This window comes from Schistocerca gregaria, chromosome 3, assembly GCF_023897955.1.
Source record: "Schistocerca gregaria isolate iqSchGreg1 chromosome 3, iqSchGreg1.2, whole genome shotgun sequence".
NCBI classification, from domain to species: Eukaryota; Metazoa; Arthropoda; class Insecta; order Orthoptera; family Acrididae; genus Schistocerca; species Schistocerca gregaria.
The window spans coordinates 682,795,646-682,816,598 of NC_064922.1; the positions used below are offsets into that span (position 1 = coordinate 682,795,646).

The 20,953-nt window shown below is 44.2% G+C and overlaps 1 protein-coding gene across 1 annotated transcript in view; it reads right to left on the minus strand.

The window, feature by feature from the left end:
- The window catches only part of LOC126355554 (uncharacterized), a 936,011-nt gene that overhangs the window by 504,913 nt on the left and 410,145 nt on the right, over nt 1-20,953 (minus strand). Inside the window, exon 3 of the mRNA XM_050005911.1 lies at nt 17,090-17,244. Within this exon, the coding sequence (XP_049861868.1) occupies nt 17,090-17,244 (155 nt within the window). The remainder of the gene's footprint in view (nt 1-17,089; nt 17,245-20,953) is intronic.

The window sequence follows — 20,953 nt, forward strand, 5'->3', positions numbered from 1 at the left end:
GTTGCTCCCTTGGAGATTAATCCTAAATACTTGTCACGCGATTTTCTGCAGTATAGCATGCGGCACACGAAACAGAGTTTTGAAAACGAAACACGGGTTTGTCAGTTAATCATTAATCCAATTAGGTTCACTAGTAGAAAGTTTCACAAAACGTACAAGAGATACCTCAAACGTTCTAAGGACCTTTAATGTCAGTCGTTACGAGCGCCATCTGAGGCTTCAGCGGAATGTCGCAGACCGAATGAAAGCTGCTGTGGAGCCTAAAAACTTTAGTATAACTGACGCCAATAGAATAACTTCCTCGGTGCACTAACTTGGGTCTTTGTATTTGTGGGTGTGGACGACCAAGAAACCACTCGCTCCAAAACTGCTTCCAGCGTCTGCGTCAGATCCCACCAAGTATCCTTTTTACTATAAAATTATTTATATCATTGTTAGCTGAAGACCTACAAATATCCATATTTCCCTCTAGTTAGGATTAAACCCTGTTTATATTGTATTAAGTTCCTTTAACCTCCAGAATTTCTTAAACGGATCCGAGGGTGAGTGGCCTCTGAATAGTCTATATTTCCAATGTCTGTGCCTTTTATTAAATTACAGTATCATAGTGAAAGTTGATACAATTTCATTATAACATGTATCAAATGCAGTGCTATCAGTTTATCTTAAGGTAAGCTGAAATCATTTTTCTAGTTTTTGGCACAAAAATTGGTTCCTACTTTACAAAACCAAAAGTAAAGGAGGTATGCTCATGAAAACGCCTATCGTGTGTTTTTATCATAAGCTGAACCTAATTAGATAAGTAGAGCCCTCTAACTTCAACATAACGAAATTTTAAAATTTCGAAAAAGCTAGGTTTTTGACGAAACTAATTTTCAAATCATGTTGAGACTCAAAATGTTTGACACTGACTTAATTTTACATAATCTGGCTAAGTTTTTTGATAGTAGTTACACATTTAAGTGTACATAAGATTATTACGCAATCTCTTTGTTCGCACTGTTCATGGCATGGATTAGAATCTGCTTAGCCGAACGAGATAGAAGAATTAATATCTCGCTCGCCTTATTAGACATAGCGATAAATGTTTGCTTCCCCACACGTTCACTGAGCGTCTGCAGAGGAGTCGCTGACCCAAACACTTCCTGTCAGGCTTTATAGGATGCAAAAGACTGCAAATGTTAAGACAGATATGACAAATGGATACGTCTACGTGACACGGGACTGCAACAGTGAGGGAATGCCCTCTAGCAATAACTTTCTTGGCTGTTGTGTGTGGTCTTTCTACCATGGGAATTGTGAACGATAAACAACATTAAAGAAATATTTTCCAAAATAATTAGATTGTCCAGAAGATGAACATGAGCTGGCCAACAGGTTCATTGTTACGATCAGAGAGAGAGAGAGTGAGAGAGAGAGAGAGAGAGAGAGAGAGAGAGAGAGAGAGAGAGAGAGAGAGAGAGAGATGTCTGCAGAACGGTAGAGAGATCAGCCTAGAGCGGAGACTTTGACACCACAAAGGACACACTTCACAGTGAGACTCGATACCAGAACCTTCATGGTGCGAGACTGATCTTTTGAGCATCTCTGCGGCTAACGTCGGAAACCCAGCTGTGACCGCTGTAAGATATACACAGCGAACGCTGCATCCAAGCCGCCGCTACTGGAAGATGCACACAGTCGAGTCCAGCGTGTATTCAGCGACGCCACCAAAAGGCCGTCCATCGTCCAGAAACGGCTTGTACTCTGAAAACCTATTAACTATCCTAAGAATCACTGAAGAGCCAAAGAAACTGGTGCACCTCCCTAACATTGTATAGGGCCCCCGCGAGCACGCAGCAGTGCCATAATTTACAGAAGCGTTGCACTTCTGCTACGTTGGACGATTCTCTTTAGTAGTCCTTGGTTCCGTTCTTACGGGATCTTTTTCCGGCCGCAGCGATGTCGGAGATTCAATGTTTTACCCGATTCCTGATATTCACGGTACACTCTTGAAATGGTCGTACGCGAAAATGCTCACTTCATCGTAATCTCCGAGATGCTCACTTCATCGTAATCTCCGAGATGCTGTGTCCATCGCTCGTGCGCCGACTATAACAACTCGTTGAAACACACTTAAATCCTGATAACCTACCATTGTAGTAGCAGTAATCGATCTAACTCCTGCGCCAGACACTTGTTGTCGCATATAGCCGTGCCGACCGCATCGCCGCATTCTACCTGTTTAAACATCTCTGTATTTGAATACGCGTGCCTATACCAGTTGCTTTGGCGCTTCAGTATATTAATAGAGTGAAAGATAACTCTAGAAGTTTACTTTTGGATTACAGAGAAATTTCATTGTTGTTGTTGTTGTTGTCTTCAGTCCTGAGACTGGTTTGATGCAGCTCTCCATGCTACTCTATCCTGTGTAAGCTGTTTCATCTCCCAGTACCTACTGCAACCTACATCCTTCTGAATCTGCTTAGTGTACTCATCTCTCGGTCTCCCTCTACGATTTTTACCCTCCACGCTGCCCTCCAACGCTAAATTTGTGATCCCTTGATGCCTTAAAACATGTCCTACCAACCGATCCCTTCTTCTAGTCAAGTTGTGCCACAAACTTCTCTTCTCCCCAATCCTATTCAATACCTCCTCATTAGTTACGTGATCTATCCACCTTATCTTCAGTATTCTTCTGTAGCACCACATTTCGAAAGCTTCTATTCTCTTCTTGTCCAAACTAGTTATCGTCCATGTTTCACTTCCATACATGGCTACACTCCAAACAAATACTTTCAGAAATGACTTCCTGATACATAAATCTATATTCGATGTTAACAAATTTCTCTTCTTCAGAAACGCTTTCCTTCCCATTGCCAGTCTGCATTTTATATCCTCTCTACTTCGACCATCATCAGTTATTTTACTTCCTAAATAGCAAAACTCCTTTACTACTTTAAGTGTCTCATTTCCTAATCTAATTCCCTCAGCATCACCCGATTTAATTTGACTACATTCCATTATCCTCGTTTTGCTTTTGTTGATGTTCATCTTATATCCTCCTTTCAAGACACTGTCCATTCCATTCAACTGCTCTTCCAAGTCCTTTGCCGTCTCTGACAGAATTGCAATGTCATCGGCGAACCTCAATGTTTTTATTTCGTCTCCATGAATTTTAATACCTACTCCAAATTTTTCTTTTGTTTCCTTTACTGCTTGCTCAATATACAGATTGAATAACATCGGGGAGAGGCTACAACCCTGTCTCACTCCTTTCCCAACCACTGCTTCCCTTTCATGCCCCTCGACTCTTATGACTGCCATCTGGTTTCTGTACAAATTGTAAATAGCCTTTCGCTCCCTGTATTTTACCCCTGCCACCTTTAGAATTTGAAAAAGAGTATTCCAGTGAACATTGTCAAAAGCTTTCTCTAAGTCTACAAATGCTAGAAACGTAGGTTTGCCTTTTCTTAATCTTTCTTCTAAGATAAGTCGTAAGGTCAGTATTGCCTCACGTGTTCCAACATTTCGACGGAATCCAAACTGATCCTCCCCGAGGTCCGCATCTACCAGTTTTTCCATTCGTCTGTAAAGAATTCGCGTTAGTATTTTGCAGCTGTGACTTATTAAACTGATAGTTCGGTAATTTTCACATATGTCAGCACCTGCCTTCTTTGGGATTGGAATTATTATATTCTTCTTGAAGTCTGAGGGTATTTCGCCTGTCTCATACATCTTGCTCACCAGCTGGTAGAGTTTTGTCATGACTGGTTCTCCCAAGGCCGTCAGTAGTTCTAATGGAATGTTGTCTACTCCGGGGGCCTTGTTTCGACTCAGGTCTTTCAGTGCTCTGTCAAACTCTTCACGCAGTATCGTATCTCCCATTTCGTCTTCATCTACATCCTCTTCCATTTCCATAATATTGTCCTCAAGTACATCACCCTTGTATAAACCTTCTATATACTCCTTCCACCTTTCTGCCTTCCCTTCTTTGCTTAGAACTGGGTTGCCATCTGAGCTCTTGATATTCATACACGTGGTTCTCTTCTCTCCAAAGGTCTCTTTAATTTTCCTGTAGGCAGTATCTATCTTACCCCTAGTGAGATAAGCTTCTACATCCTTACATTTGTCCTCTAGCCATCCCTGTTTAGCCATTTTGCACTTCCTGTCGATCTCATTTTTTAGACGTTTGTATTCCTTTTTGCCTGCTTCATTTACTGCATTTTTATATTTTCTCCTTTCATCAATTAAATTCAATATTTCTTCTGTTACCCAAGGATTTCTAGCAGCCCTCATCTTTTTACCTACTTTATCCTCTGCTGCCTTCACTACTTCATCCCTCAGAGCTACCCATTCTTCTTCCACTGTATTTTTTCCCCTATTCCTGTCAATTGTTCCCTTATGCTCTCCCTGAAACTCTGTACAACCTCTGGTTCTTTCAGTTTATCCAGGTCCCATCTCCTTAATTTCCCACATTTATGCAGTTTCTTCAGTTTTAATCTACAGGTCATAACCAATAGATTGTGGTCCGAGTCCACATCTGCCCCTGGATGTGTCTTACAACTTAAAACCTGGTTCCTAAATCTCCGTCTTACCATTATATAATCTATTTGATACCTTTTAGTATCTCCAGGGTTCTTCCACGTATACAACCTTCTTTCTTGATTCTTAAACCAAGTGTTAGCTATGATTAAGTTGTGCTCTGTGCAAAATTCTACTAGGCGGCTTCCTCTTTCATTTCTTAGCCCCAATCCATATTCACCTACTATGTTTCCTTCTCTCCCTTTTCCTACACTCGAATTCCAGTCACCCATTACTATTAAATTTTCGTCTCCCTCCACTATCTGAATAATTTCTTTTATTTCATCATACGTTTCTTCAATTTCTTCATCATCTGCAGAGCTAGTTGGCATATAAACTTGTACTACTGTAGTAGGGGTGGGCTTCGTATCTATCTTGGCCACAATAATGTGTTCACTATGCTGTTTGTAGTAGCTTACCCACACTCCTATTTTGCTATTCATTATTAAACCTACTCCTGCATTACCCCTATTTGATTTTGTGTTTATAACCCTGCAGTCACCTGACCAGAAGTCTTGTTCCTCCTGCCACCGAACTTCACTAATTCCCACTATATCTAACTTTAACCTATCCATTTCCCTTTTTAAATTTTCTAACCTACCTGTCCGATTAAGGGATCTGACATTCCACGCTCCGATCCGTAGGACGCCAGTTTTCTTCCTCCTGATAACGACATCCTCCTGAGTAGTCCCCGCCCGGAGATCCGAATGGGGGACTATTTTACCTCCGGAATATTTTACCCAAGAGGATGCCATCATTATTTAATCATACAGTAAAGCTGCATGTCCTCGGGAAAAATTACGGCTGTAGTTTCCCCTTGCTTTCAGCCGTTCGCAGTACCAGCACAGCAAGGCCGTTTTGGTTAATGTTGCAAGGCCAGATCAGTCAATCATCCAGACTGTTGCCCCTGCAACTACTGAAAAGGCTGCTGCCCCTCTTCAGGAACCACACGTTTGTCTGGCCTCTCAACAGATACCCCTCCGTTGTGGTTGCACCTACGGTACGGCCATCTGTATCGCTGAGGCACGCAAGCCTCCCCACCAACGGCAAGGTCCATGGTTCATGGGGATTGAAGGAGCTTTTTTGGATCTACCACAAAATTTCCGTGGCTTAAAAGAGTTGGTGATTCGCATGCAAGCCGTAGGGTATGCTAACCAAAGTCGGGAAAAGGGTTTTGGTCCTAGATGGTAGGAAGCTGCAAATAGTAGGCAGAGCTGGCAGCTGAATGCGCTAATTATGAGATGTTTTAAGTGTAAAGGGAAAAGCCAGGAACTGTACAAGGCAGGGAAGCTTCAAATGGTTCAAATGGCCCTAGGCACTATGGGACTTAACATCTGAGGTCATCAGTCCCCTTGATTTAGAAGTATTTAAACCTAACTGACCTAAGGAAATCACACACTTCCATTCCCGAGGCTGGATTCGGACCTGCGACCGTAGCAGCAGCGCGGTCCCGGACTGAAGCGCCTAGAACCGTTCGGCTATAGCGGCCGGCGTAGGGAAGCTTAAACGGTACCTTATTAAAGGGGGATCACGAAGAAGGCCCCTTTGGAAAAGGATTATTGCTATTGGTAGCGGTAGTCACCTTTATACACTGATGAGCCAAAAAGTTATGACCACTTGCTTAATAGCTTGTTTGTCCGTCTCTGGAACGAAATATATCACTGGTTATCCATATTTTGGATCCGTCGGTTATCTGGAAGGTTTGTGGAGGTATGTGGCATTAGATGTCTACCTACAGGTCATGCAATTCGCGTAAATAACTGACCGCTGATTTTTGTATGTGATTATGGCGCCCAATAACGACCCAGATGGGTTCTGTAGGATTTACATCAGGGGAGCTGAGTTGACTATAATGCTCCTCAAATCACTATAGCGCGGTTGTGGCTCCGAGACACGGATCATTATGCTGCTGAAAGATGAGATCGCTGTCGAAGAGGACATCAATCTTGAAGAGGAGCAAGTGGTTCGCAGCTGTCAGCGTGTCTTCGATTTTTACCAAAGGTCCCATGCAAGAGCAGGAGAATGTCTCCCATAAGATAATACTGTCCCCACCAGTGCGTTCGCGACGCACCGCACTTTTCGTGCTGCCGTCCATCTCGATGACGGCATTCGTGGAGACGACCATGGACCTATTGTAGCAAAAATTGATTCACCCGAAGAGCCGATACGTTTTCATTGATCGATGGTCGAATCCATATAGTCCCGTGTCCACTACAATCGTAATCGACTACGTTATTGGGTTAACATGTGGTCTGCTACGGAGCCCCGTGTTCAGCAATGTACGGCATTGTGCCCTTTCCGCAGAAATGCCCCAGCTCACCAGTTATCCTACTTTACAGAGCAGACAAGCTTCCGCACCTCACATTCTGTGAAGAGTCGCGGACTTGCAAACACTTAGCTCCTAGTGGTAGTTTCACTCTCCTTCATTCTCTTTCCTTGGACGCCCACGACCGTAACACGTGAACATTCGACCAGCTTCGCCGATTTCGACATACTCGTTCACAGGCTCTGTGTAATAGTAAACTGTCCGTTGTCAAAGCCGCTCATCTCAACTGATTTCCCAATTTGTAGCCCATATCTTAGCTACGATGGTCCCTCATCCGCGTCAGGTGCCCACAACGCAAAAAGGCGGTATCAAATGCCGCCGTGGGAATTCGTCATAATGTTTTGGCTTATCAGTGTACGTTCGACTATAGATGACGAACACTTTTGTTGCCTTCTCGAAACGGAAGTTTGAAGTTTGGGCTTCCACTTATCGTGAATGGTGTAAACTTCCGGAATTTTGCGGCTGGGAAGAGTCTCGGAACTGGCCATTTCCACAGAGACGCTAATTTTACGAACACTTTATGACCATTACTAGTGATTCTGCGAGCACTCTCTTGCTTTAGTGAAGGTGGCACGTCGTTTGTTTGTGTCAGCCTTTATAGCTTCTGACTTTATCATTCAGGTTGGGTTAGTTCCTCACTGACGTAAGAGGAAGTTGTAGTCTGAGTCTGCGCCGCAGAAAGTCGATGAGGTTTGTATATACAAGGTGAGTCGAGGTCCAGAGCGTCGAAATGAAGTTAGTACTTCAGTCGATACATATGTTCCAATTTAAGGATATGCAGACAGATTAGGTGAAGTGAAAGGAGCAGAGTATAAAATTGAATTAACGGACAATATTCCTGTAATGTATACAGATACCTGTAACGTATACAGATGCTGCTCCTAGAATGAGGCATTAAAGACGCCTGAGACGAGATGAAAGCACAGGCTTCCGCGTTCGTTGTCACATTCAATAAAATTCTCCTGGGTATGTGACTGCATTGTCAATTTGTAAAATTCTCCGAAGTTTTGGCCCCACGCACTAATTTAAGCCCTGTGAAATAGAGACAATGTGTAAAGAGGAAGACTCTGGTGCGTCGCTACACGTTGCGATCGTCTGCTGCGTAGCACCATGTTCAACAAAGTGCGGCGAATAGTGTGTTCCAAAACAATAGGCTGTTTCCTGTGTTAAAAATATGGTTGGGATTGTTGTTATTCTGACTGATTATAATATTCAAATACCATTTACGGTCAATATTCTCACAAAATATCTGTTATTTTTATATAATTATACTTAAAAATCAATAAATATCAAGATTTGGCCACGTGATTGAAAACGCTCTGTTATTGGCTGAAGCTCTGGTGACGTCACAGACTAGGAGTAAGACGAAGCTGTAAGTGTACTTCGTACACTCGTAATACTCCATGAGGACAACAAAATGTGAAAGCAGTAGCGCGTACTTCTCAAGCGTTATTGAGAAAATCGCAATATAATTTCGGCAGCCGAGTGAAAAAGTAGTTAGCGTTCAAGCCCCATGATCGCTGGATCGAGTCCCGTACGTCAGTTTTTTTTTATTTTTAACACAGTCATTTTCTTTACTATTAATGTTACAATTCATATAATGGAAAAAATCGTGTAATTGGATGGACTTTTATTAAATTTGCAATGTTATTTGGCAGTCTACTAATTTATATTATCACAAATAATATAATATTCAGTGATCTGTCGCATAGAACTATGGAAGGATGTGGAAGGAAGTCAGCCGTGTCCTTTCAAAGGAACCATCCCTGCATTTGCGTGAAGCGAGTTAGGGAAATCAAGGGAAACCTAAATCAGGATGGCTGGACGGGGGTTTGAACCGTCGTCCTCCCGAATGCGAGTCCAATGCGTCACCTCGATCGGCAGGGTAGATAAGTTTTATTTAATTTTGTTATTGATCTGCCCAGGAGAGGTATCGTAGAGTAATATTTAAATGAGTTTTTGGAGAACTAATTTGGTCAAAAAAATCCTTAGCACTCAACCTTGAACTTCCATGCGTGATCCATGGATAATAAGTTACTTTTATTGCCTTGAGCTTTGGTATAATAGCTGTTCTTTTTTTTAATTGTATGAAACTTTATGAAATAGAAATGTCCAAGTACAACGTTCGCTCACGCCTCAATCCAGCCTGCCATTTCCCTGTCCCACTACAATCTTTAACAATTCATTCTACACTCCTGGAAATGGAAAAAAGAACACATTGACACCGGTGTGTCAGACCCACCATACTTGCTCCGGACACTGCGAGAGGGCTGTACAAGCAATGATCACACGCACGGCACAGCGGACACACCAGGAACCGCGGTGTTGGCCGTCGAATGGCGCTAGCTGCGCAGCATTTGTGCACCGCCGCCGTCAGTGTCAGCCAGTTTGCCGTGGCATACGGAGCTCCATCGCAGTCTTTAACACTGGTAGCATACCGCGACAGCGTGGACGTGAACCGTATGTGCAGTTGACGGACTTTGAGCGAGGGCGTATAGTGGGCATGCGGGAGGCCGGGTGGACGTACCGCCGAATTGCTCAACACGTGGGGCGTGAGGTCTCCACAGTACATCGATGTTGTCGCCAGTGGTCGGCGGAAGGTGCACGTGCCCGTCGACCTGGGACCGGACCGCAGCCACGCACGGATGCACGCTAAGACCGTAGGATCCTACGCAGTGCCGTAGGAGACCGCACCGCCACTTCCCAGCAAATTAGGGACACTGTTTCTTCTGGGGTATCGGCGAGGACCATTCGCAACCGTCTCCATGAAGCTGGGCTACGGTCCCGCACACCGTTAGGCCGTCTTCCGCTCACGCCCTAACATCGTGCAGCCCGCCTCCAGTGGTGTCGCGACAGGCGTGAATGGAGGGACGAATGGAGACGCGGCGTCTTCAGCGATGAGAGTCGCTTCTGCCTTGGTGCCAATGATGGTCGTATGCGTGTTTGGCGCCGTGCAGGTGAGCGCCACAATCAGGACTGCATACGACCGAGGCACACAGGGCCAACACCCGGCATCATGGTGTGGGGAGCGATCTCCTACACTGGCCGTACACCTCTGGTGATCGTCGAGGGGACACTGAATAGTGCACGGTACATCCAAACCGTCATCGAACCCATCGTTCTACCATTCCTAGACCAGTAAGGGAACTTGCTGTTCCAACAGGAGAATGCACGTCCGCATGTATCCCGTGCCACCCAACGTGCTCTAGAAGGTGTAAGTCAACTACCCTGGCCAGCAAGATCTCCGGATCTGTCCCCCATTGAGCATGTTCGGGACTGGATGAAGCGTCGTCTCACGCGGTCTGCACGTCCAGCACGAACGCTGGTCCAACTGAGGCGCCAGGTGGAAATGGCATGGCAAGCCGTTCCACAGGACTACATCCAGCATCTCTACGATCGTCTCCATGGGAGAACAGCAGCCTGCATTGCTGCGAAAGGTGAATATACACTGTACTAGTGCCGACATTGTACATGCTCTGTTGCCTGTGTCTATGTGCCTGTGGTTCTGTTAGTGTGATCATACGATGTATCTGACCTCAGGAATGTGTCAATAAAGTTTCCCCTTCCTGGGACAATGAATTCACGGTGTTCTTATTTCAATTTCCAGGAGTGTATTTCATGGCTTATAAGTTGTCTTTGCGTTCATCATGGTAACATATGACATTGCTTGCAAATATTTAGTCTGTTAATTAGTTCCGTACTTTTATTCCATTTAAATTTAGGTACCACATCATTCAGAGAGTAGCTGCTTGGGCCTTCGCCTCGTGTGGTCGTGGACTTTGTCTACTACAACTGAACAGTTGCGGACATAGAGTTTTTGTAAATACCTTCATGCCTGTGCGACAAAACAAAACAGTGTAAATGAGGGTGCTATGTTTTTCACGCGACTTTGGCTACAGAAGACCATATATCCAAACCGCCAAAGAGCTTACGTCCATTATCTAGTAATCTTTCTTGTGTTAACGACACAGAAGTGATTTTTATCTTTTGTATGTGTCATTCAGCAAATGGGTTTGTAATTTTTCAGCATGGAGGAGGAGGAGATTAGTGTTTAACGTCCCGTAGACAACGAGGTCATTAGAGACGGAACGCAAGCTCGGGTGAGGGAAGGATGGGGAAGGAGATCGGCCGTGCCCTTTGAAAGGAACCATCCCGGCATTTGCCTGAAGCGATTTAGGGAAATCACGGAAAACCTAAATCAGGATGGCCGGAGACGGGATTGAACCGTCGTCCTCCCGAATGCGAGTCCAGTGTGCTAAACACTGCGCCACCTCGCTCGGTTTTCAGCATGGGAAAGCGATCCTTGCAGAGATACAGGGGAAACTATTGGGCAAACTTTTAAAATTTAAGGGCTAAACTAACGAGCCAGTCATCTTTTTGAAGATAGTATGGACCTCATTCACAGTCACAATGATGTGTTAAAGGTAACTGGAGAAAGTGGTAACTGCAGGAACCTATAAAATAGTTGGGTTTTGAGGATCCAGAATTCGATATACTGATACATAGCACTAGCACATGGTTACAAAATCTAAAAGCAGTCGTGTCCTAATAACTTGAGAGTATTTTTGTTCTGTCGTTGCAACTACAAAAATGCGTCATTTTTTACCACCTTACGCGTTTCGCTTTATTAAAGTAAAGCATCACCAGTTGTCTATGATTAAGTTATTTACATTTTGATTTGCTTTTAGATCGTTTTAATGTCGCCTTGTCAAAGTTCTAAAATGCTTGTAAGGGAGCGATTATTGCGACTGGGGTGATTTATTTCGTAAACCAAATCGCGAACTGCTCGTTGTTTGCTAAAGAGACAGTTGAGGGTGTAGCTATGATCCAAAGTCTAATTGTATGGAATATATGTGGCTAAAAGCTCGGGGCACCCTTGTCAGTCTTGCACCCGGCACAATATTCTATTGTAGGTCCCTTGCTTTTACTTTATATATGCCAAAGATCTGCAAATAAACATGGCAGATGACTGAAAGAAAATTCTCTTTGCAAATGGCACAAATGTTATCGTGAAAGATAAAGAACCTAGTATAAGTGATGTAGATAACAGAGAAGTAATTAACATTAGCGCGTTGCTTCCAGAGAAAAGATTATCGCATGATTACAACCAGACACAGTAGATGCAGTTTCTGACTCGGAGTCTTGTGAAAGTGAAAATTTATTATCTGAAGATGGGTCAAGTAGAGATTATGGTCGGTCATTTTAGATGTTTTGTAATGAGAGTAGATGGGAGACTCTCTTGTAACTGCGACGTCCAAGATGTGTAGAAACTGAATGATACCACACTGAAACGCGAAGACTTGTGCTTCGCTTACCTTGTTAAGTCTCATGGCGTTACATTTTGCGGCAGCCAAAAATATTTTTACTCCAGTAAAAGGCGATCAGATCTGTGATGTCAGTACGCCGTTTTTCAGGAGTCTCTGAGTACCATACCATCCCTGTACATATACTTCATAATGGAATTTGTTGTAGACTATACTGACTCATTCATCAGGAACTAGAACATCCATTGAGCGAGAATTAGATAGGAAAAAGATTTCTACTTGGATAATCTTTGCTCAAGTATTCTGCAGAAAGGTGTGCGCTATTCAGGAGGTTTCACTTTCAACACGCTTCCAGCAGAACTAGGAAAAAAATAAATAAAAAATAAAACCTCAGTGATAACTCCCAAGTATACAGATCCAAGTTGAAACGGTTTCTGTGGCACACTTCTTGTTCACAGGAGCTACTAACAGTATTTGAGCACTCCGTTACTCGAATACTGCACGTGGCGCGAAGGCTGGTGCAGTTGTTTCGCCTTTTACGAGAGGCCGCTGGTATCAAGAGCAATTCCGCGCCACCGCCACCCAGAAACAACGAACGTAGACCCGTTGTCGCTCAAAGCGCGTGTGTTGTTGTGCAATGGAGCGGCAAGGGCTTGGAGAGGCCCCTGATGAAAAAATGGTTCAAATGGCTCTGAGCACTATGGGACTCAACTGCTGTGGCCATTAGTCCCCTAGAACTTAGAACTACTTAAACCTAACTAACCTAAGGACATCACACACATCCATGCCCGAGGCAGGATTCGAACCTGCGACCGTAGCAGTCGCACGGTTCCGGACTGCGCGCCTAGAACCGCGAGACCACGGCGGCCGGCGCCCCTGATGATCTAAGTGGTTTTTCGAAGCTGACAGTACAAGCTCACAGTCCCGAGAGCTAGACGTACGGGACGTCCAGTGTAGTCTCTATGTCCGAAAGCCTCTTCATTGCTATTCCTGGAGAGCACGAACTGGGGCAGGGTATTGGGCTTTGTGCGTGGGCACTATGTACATTACTTCAGAACGGTCAATGCAAGTTGTTTCTAAGTCTGCCTGCTAAACAGCCGAGCAAGCACCTACAGGTAATAGACTCTATTGCCACGTAGCGCATATGGTCAGCGGGTCTATGCAGAATTGTACATGTTCTTATACAGTTTTAAGTGATTTGTGTGTGATATATTACACCCGTTTTTGAATCTCATGGATACCATTACGTGCAGTCCATGCAGCAGTACTGAGTGAAGCTACAATTGCATCCGGAATATAAAGTTGTTTTGTGAACAGATTAGTTGATTTTGATGCTCATTTCCTTGTTTGATTGTGTGATTCTTACGAGCACGACAAATCTTTCTACGCGTTTGATCTCTGCCGGTATACTTAAATTTACTGCTCTTGTACCACGAGGATATATCATTTATTACACAGTTTCACTTAGTCATTCTGAATTCTAATTCTTTGGTTAGGCTTAGTGTAAGTGAATTCTGTAGTTTTTATATTATTGGTATTGTCCTTTTTCTCCCTAGATCTTGTTGTCTGAGTCTGGGTTTTAATTATTCAGCGACTGGTTTGGTCGTTCTGCATTATTTGGGAATCCTTTTATGCTGTTCCTGAATACATGACTTGAAATTTGATGTTCTTGTGTGTTGCTTAAAGATGTACTGTTCCTGAATACATGACTTGAAATTTGATGTTCTTGTGTGTTGCTTAAAGATGTACTTTAAGCTTCCATGTTTATAGTGAACTATGTCACCTGTTGCAAAACATTTTTTGTCTATCAAAAATGGTTCTGAGCACTATGGGACTTAACTTCTGAGGTCGTCAGTCCCGTAGAACTTAGAACTACTTAAACCTAAGGACATCACACATATCCATGCCCGTGGCAGGATTCGAACCTGCGACCGTATTTGTAACTATATGGTCGACTGTCAATCATGAGATACAAACCAAAGCACAATAAAAATGTTCTTAGCAATTCTTAGGGCTGATTTAAATTATAGAAAATGGTTGTGGTTAGTGTTTAACGTCCCGTCGACGACGAGGTCATTAGAGATGGAGCGCAAGCTCGGGTTCGGGAAGGATTGGGAAGGAAACCGGCCGTGCCCTTTCAAAGGAACCATCCCGGCATTTGCCTGAAGCGATTTAGGTAAATCACGGAAAACCTAAATCAGGATGGCCGGAGACGGGATCGAACCGTCGCACTCCCGAATGCGAGTCCAGTGTGCTAACCATTGCGCCACCTCGCTCGGTAAATTATACAAGACACGCAGTCGAAATACAACTGTGAGCAGATGCTCGGTGGTGCAACGGGTAGCACATCTGACAGAAGGTAAAGTTCGAATCATGGAAGAATCACATTTTTTAAAAGCTTTACACAAAATACGAAAATAAAGTTAGTAACAACTGATTGCAGCAGTTGTTTCGATGGTGGGATGTATTATAAACTGCTTCACATTAACCTTAGTCTTAGAGATGGACAACAGAGGATAAATGCATTTACTTTCATAAAAAACAATTCAGTTTTTTGGAAAGCATTTCAACTATTGAAGATATCACCATACGCCCACAGCACAACGAGGTGTAGGGCGATGAAGTTTTCTATAAGGAGAGATTTAGGGCATGTACAACTAGCGATCGCGCGGTTCCAGACTGTAGCGTCTAGAACCGCTCGGCCATCACGGCTGGCTTTTATCTTTCTTTGGGAATAAATGGTACATTCCGATAAGATAGGTATGCGCCACTGCAACCTCCAGTCACTTCCACTCTTCAGCTTAGGTTGCTGTTAGTCGTATCGTATCAATCGACATTTTTCTTAATCGGCATTCTGCAAATTATGTACTATGACGATAGGGGCACTGAAATAAATTCAGTGGCGGCAAGTTAAAATTTTTGCCAGCGTAGCAATCGAAGCCTGATTTCTTGATTTATCCGAGCGGCCGCCTTAATAGTTTTTTTTTTTTGGAGCCCTAACCATGTTTTTTTTTTTTTTTTTTTTTTTTTTTTTGAAAGCCCCTTAATAAAATGGAGCTAGAAAAGCACCCAAGTGCCACCGCCACTTTACATCCTATAACAAAAAATCTGGTTCACTTCAGGCGTTAGCACCTAACTAAACTAACCCAGACAGTTGCCTATATACCAGAGGAAATGTGGGAAAACAAGGTTAGGGCTATCATTACAAACGAAACAAAATCTTCCTTCTTTGAATATTATTTTTATTTTTATTGTTTTTATTTTTATTTTTATTTATTTTTAATTTTTTTAAAGTTTTGTTGCGTAATTGATCAGAGGTCTTCTGCTCCCCGCTGCGAATATGTTGAGTCAGGTCTTCTCGAAATTGATGTGTTCCGTTCAATTGTTCAGGAATGTTAATTGGTTCAAACAGGAAACCTTCTTCTCTCTTGGCTTAACACATTCCAGCTGCGAGGCGGGTCGTGGAAAGTAGTCCCATGGAAATTCGAGAGTAATTGTCTGTATTTTGGGTGACGGACAACGACATAATGACGGCCATTGAGGTATGTCCAAAAATCGAGTACAGAGTCTACAGTTTGTCCAAATAGGTAGTGAATGGCATGTCTGCAGTTCCAATTCACAGCATTGGTCTTTGTCTGAGGAAAATAGTCACGTTCCGGAAATAATAATGAAAGGGGAGTAATTCGATCCGGAATGTCCCGCGTTAGAAAAGCCACAATACGACGAATCAAGTGCCAAATCTCCGCCGCCGGTCCGCAAACAAACCGATGATCATCATTGTCTGGCACTGCACACGTGGAACATAGAGGTGATTGGGCGAGGTGGATACAATGAAGGCGAAATTGGTTGATTTGCTTACCATTGACAGTTAGGTACCAGACAGATTGAACATTCGTGTCAAGGTAACAGGCGAAAACCACGAGCCATACATGACGCCAGTCAATCTGGGGGAACTTTTGTTCAATCGGGCTAGGTGGACGACATAATTGGAGATTAGTATACTGCCTGTGTCTTGAGTAAAAGCTGTCTTGGTAAGGTGAGGCGTAGATAACTGAGTTCAAGAAAGAAGTATCGTATATAATGAAACTGGGCCGGAACATCCGAGATCATCACTGGGGCTGATAGTAAGACCGGGGCATATGCCGACAGGAGGAAACCAGTGAGGCTCGTTGGGCAACGTGTCCATACCGTCATCTGGAAGCTGACAAATAGGGCGCGAGCTCTATCCGGCACGTGGAACAGACCTACCCCTCCTCGTTCATGGGGATGAGTAAGGGTTGCATAGTTAACTTTGAAAAACAGCCCAGAGCTGACGAAAGTAGCTTCGGCTAACCTAGCACGCTTCCCGTCTAATCCAAATGCCCAACTTGTCTCACACGACATACGTATCTTCCCGTCCATTACTCCCATTTCTGCACGCAACCCCACGCTAATACCCTCGAAAGATCGGACGAAGATTGCTTCTGCATCGAATGATCATTAATTGTCATGAAGGTAATATCTGTTCTTTCTGAAATGTGTATATGCGCGGGTATCGCCTTGACGGCAATTAATGATCGTTCAGTGCAGACGTGCTCTTCGTCCTACATGTTACGGCGATCAGCATGAAGTTATGAACAGTGAGGCTAATGGAGAGGCGAAGCTTCGTATGTAGTGTCCGACAAGTTGAAAATTTAGGGTAGATGCGAAGCATGGTGGCATAGCTGAAGAGGTTAAGGTGACAGAACGCTTAAATAGGGAAATCCAGGTTCGAGTCCGGATCCGGCACAGATTTTCGCTTTTTGCCATTAAATGTACTTAAATGTTCGTGTCAATACCTGTATTGATACATACAGCTTTCAGTGTAGGTTGAAAGATGTCTACATTTCTAACAGTAATAATTCAGCAGCCACCGTGAATGACACGCACAGGTGAGGCAGGCGTGCGGCGGACTTACCGGTGAGCAGGGCGACGGTGAAGGCGATAGCGAGTGACAGCAGCGCGGCGGGCCCGCTCCAGTCTTCGGCGGCCAGCCCCAGCAGCAGCAGCACGCCCAGCGCCCAGTGCGAGCCCACGCCTGCGCAAGCGCCCCACACCTGCCGCGCCTCCATCCTGCAACACGGCCGCCGTCACCACTCAGCACGCACACAGCAGCGCACTACTCTTATTTCCTGCCGCGTCATGTGGTTTAAAAGCGACGAGCTTTCGACCGACCGCCGTCATCAAGTAGCGAGCGACTGTAGTCTGGCTGCTGCTGCAGTGCTCACATAGCGACTCTACCGCTTGTGACGTCACTGATGACGATTCCGGTGCCCTATAAGGTAAAGTTGCTTATCTATAAAGACGGCGGTCTGCAGTAAGGCGCACTTTGGGACACGGGCAATAGAAGCTTGAAATGGAGAAGACGGTCTCGCGACCAAAACATTACTTTATACGGCGCTGGACTGGGCACCAGTGACGTCACAGGCCGTCACGGTGCTATATAAGGCCGACAATAGCAACAATACAGCAGCCACTATTTGACAATGTCTCGTAGATTTTAAACAACTTGAAATCGCGCGAAGTCAGAGACAATTTGATCACTATAAACCTACGGTGGTGAGGGAAAAAAACTGTAGGAGAAGACAGGGACTGAAATATATTCAGCAAATGTTTGAGGAGGTAAGATGTAAGTGCTATTCTGAGCTCATTCTCTTAACGCAAGAGAGGAATTCGGGGCAGGCCGCATCAAACCAATTAGAAGACTGCACATTAAAAAAATCTACACGAAACTTAACTGTATTGTCAGACAGCAGGATAAAATTGTTATGCATCTCAAGTTTTGGCGGCGCAAAGACTGTTCCATTAAGTTTCGGGTGTGCAGCCGCATGAATTCTTCTAATATTTCGGCGATCTTCAGAGTGAGCCTCAAGACTGCCGCCCCAGTGGTCGCTTTGTCCCTTCATACTCGTGTACCGCACAACTGCGCATGCGGCCACCGTTGCAAATGCGCCAGAGACGTTGGTCGGCCGCAGAGACGTGCATAACGCGCGAGTTACATCTATGACTCCGCAATCGATCTGTGTTGGCATGTCGATATATCATTGTGAGCTGCACCGTGACGACGTCTTTGTGAGTTTATTACACCAAGTACCGGTTTCCATGATTTACCAAGGCTGAAGCCACTATCTCTATTAATTAAATTTGTCGTCAAGCGAATCTCAATTGCCTCCTTCACTTTCGAGTCCCAAAAAGATGATGTAGTTGCCAAAATTTCGACGTTGACATACAACATACTGTGACCAGTGTCAATTTAGTGCTCTTCCACTTGTCAGGTTGTAAAAGTCTTGTGTACCTCCAGTGTTCTGTACATCTTTCTTGGACAGTACGAATTGTTTGTCCAGAGTAAGAAAGGCCACATTCACATGGAATTTCGTAAACTCCAGATTTTCGGAGCAGCAAATCATCTTTGACGGATCCCACGAGTGCAGCTGTCTTGGGTGGAGGACGAAAAATCACTTTTACTTTGTGTCTGCTGAGAATCTGTCCTATTTTTGATGAGAGGCATATGGCAGGAGGGCCATAGATTTCTATTTTTCTTCGTCTTCTTCTGCTTCATTATGACCTCTGGGGGTTTCATTTTCAGTGCCTTTTGTATTTGCTGTGGGCAGTACCCATTGTCTTCAAACACTCTTTGTAAGTGGGAAAGTTCATCTTGCAGACTGCTTTCATGAGAAATAATATGCGCTCTATGGGTCAAAGTTCGGAGAACACTCATCGTTTGGATAGGATTGTGGCATCTATTGGCACGTAAATACAAATCCATGTGCGTCGGCTTCCGATACATTTCATGTCCCAAAGTACCTTCCTCTCTGCGCCGAACCAGAACATCCAAGAATGGAAGGCAACCCTCCTTTTCAATTTCCATTATGAACTTTATTTGATCGTGGAGGGAGTTCAGATGTCTTAAGAAGTCTTGCAATTTATCTTCATCATTGGGCCCAACTACAAAGGTATCATCAACATACCTCCAGAACACCGTGGGTTTCAAGTCAGCAGAATCAAGGGCCATCTCCTCGAAGTCTTCCATAAATAAATTGGCTACCTGAGGGGATAAGGGACTACCCATGGCGACTCCGTCCGTCTGTTCAAAAAATTCGTTGTTGAATAAGGAGTATGCAGAGATCAGAACATTTTTAAATAAAGCTGAAATCTCTTTGTCAAAACTTCTTTCAATAAATTGTAGAGGTTGTGGAAGGGGAACTTTTTATTTACGAAAATGACAAGTTTATCCTTCTGTCTGGCAGTACATGCGACTCCCGTCTTCAGAGCGACCGTGTCGAGGCACTTCCGAAAGCAGGCTGGTGCTAGCAGTCAATGGAGCTTCGTGTCCCTATCAGGGGCGCTTATGAACAACTGAAACCCTATCGCTGGCTTCCTTCAACGAAGGACAATATGATCGTTTGCGTTGCAGATACAGTGAGCAGTGAGTTGTCACCAAACTGCATCATGATGTTAAAAAGTTCTTGAATATTTGTATCACGTCATTCTGGGGGAATTTCCTGATCCGACGGTTCTGCCGTCTTACTGAGACTTCTTTTCGGGATGTGAGTGCACAGTAAACATGCAGCCCTCCCCGGAAGGATAGCTAAGACGAAGACCGAAACATCGGATCGGAAGATTTCACAATACTAACACTATACCAATAGCCCAGACGTTTCCAACAACAGCGGCCCAGGAGTGGTGTCAAAATCGTAGTTCTCATACGTAGTTCTCTAAAATCCATCCCCCACTGTCGCCTCTTGCCAGCAGCAATCGTGTACGCCCTATGATGTGTACCTCGTCCTCAGATCTGCCTCAGTCTACGTTTTCGACCTAAAGATTCTGTTGATCCCATGGTTTGTCGCCACTTGTTCGACGCTGTCCATGATGCTTATCCTCGTTCAGGAGTGAATACGCTAGAAGCCTTACGGTCGGCAGACGAACCAGTTTTGATCACACACATGCAGGATACAGTGGACGTTGCTCCCTTCCAACTGGATTCAGTATATTCTTTCGAAAAATGGTGGCCATCACTCAAGCACTCAGTCCCGTTCGTTTTGCATCAGTCAGACAGTCTCCATCGTCTATGACTGTGGACAGTCTTCAGACTATCGACCAGTGCGACCCTCGACGCCCCATCCAGGATCTCCTCTCTGACCTCCATCAAGCTGAACATTCCGTCATCTTCGTCTGTACCCCAGGTCACGTTGGAATCCCTGGGAACGAACATGCTGCCATTGTTTGCGAGAGGCGAAGTTTTCAGATCCAGAACATGTTCGACGCGCAGTTGTAATATGCCTGGAAGTTCCAAAACGGCTCACATTTTGCTGCCAGGTTCAATCTCGAATTGCATCCATTTATTAGTTTCCGGGTATATCCCACACGACTCTGTTTCTCGCTGACCAACATTAAGTTTTTTAATGGTTTTCACAACAAGACGTTCACGTTACACGGTTATATCCCGAAGCTGCTAATATACACTGTATCAGACTTTTCGTTTCAGACACACTAGACTAAAAACACACCAGATCACTTTTACTCTTCTACTGAAATCTGCCAGTAGCCGTTTTCAACTGCCCCAAACACGGAAACCAGTACTTCACCGTAAATTGGTGTTAACTGATATAGGGAAAATAGTTTTAAAAATTCCATGTACATTACTAGTTAAATGCTTAGTAAACAATATTCATTGTTATTAAATTTAAGCCAGCATGTAACACTACCCACGTAAGTCACTCATTCACTGACTGTAAACTGACTAGTTCCTCATGAAAAATGTTCAAGTGTGTGTGGTATCTTA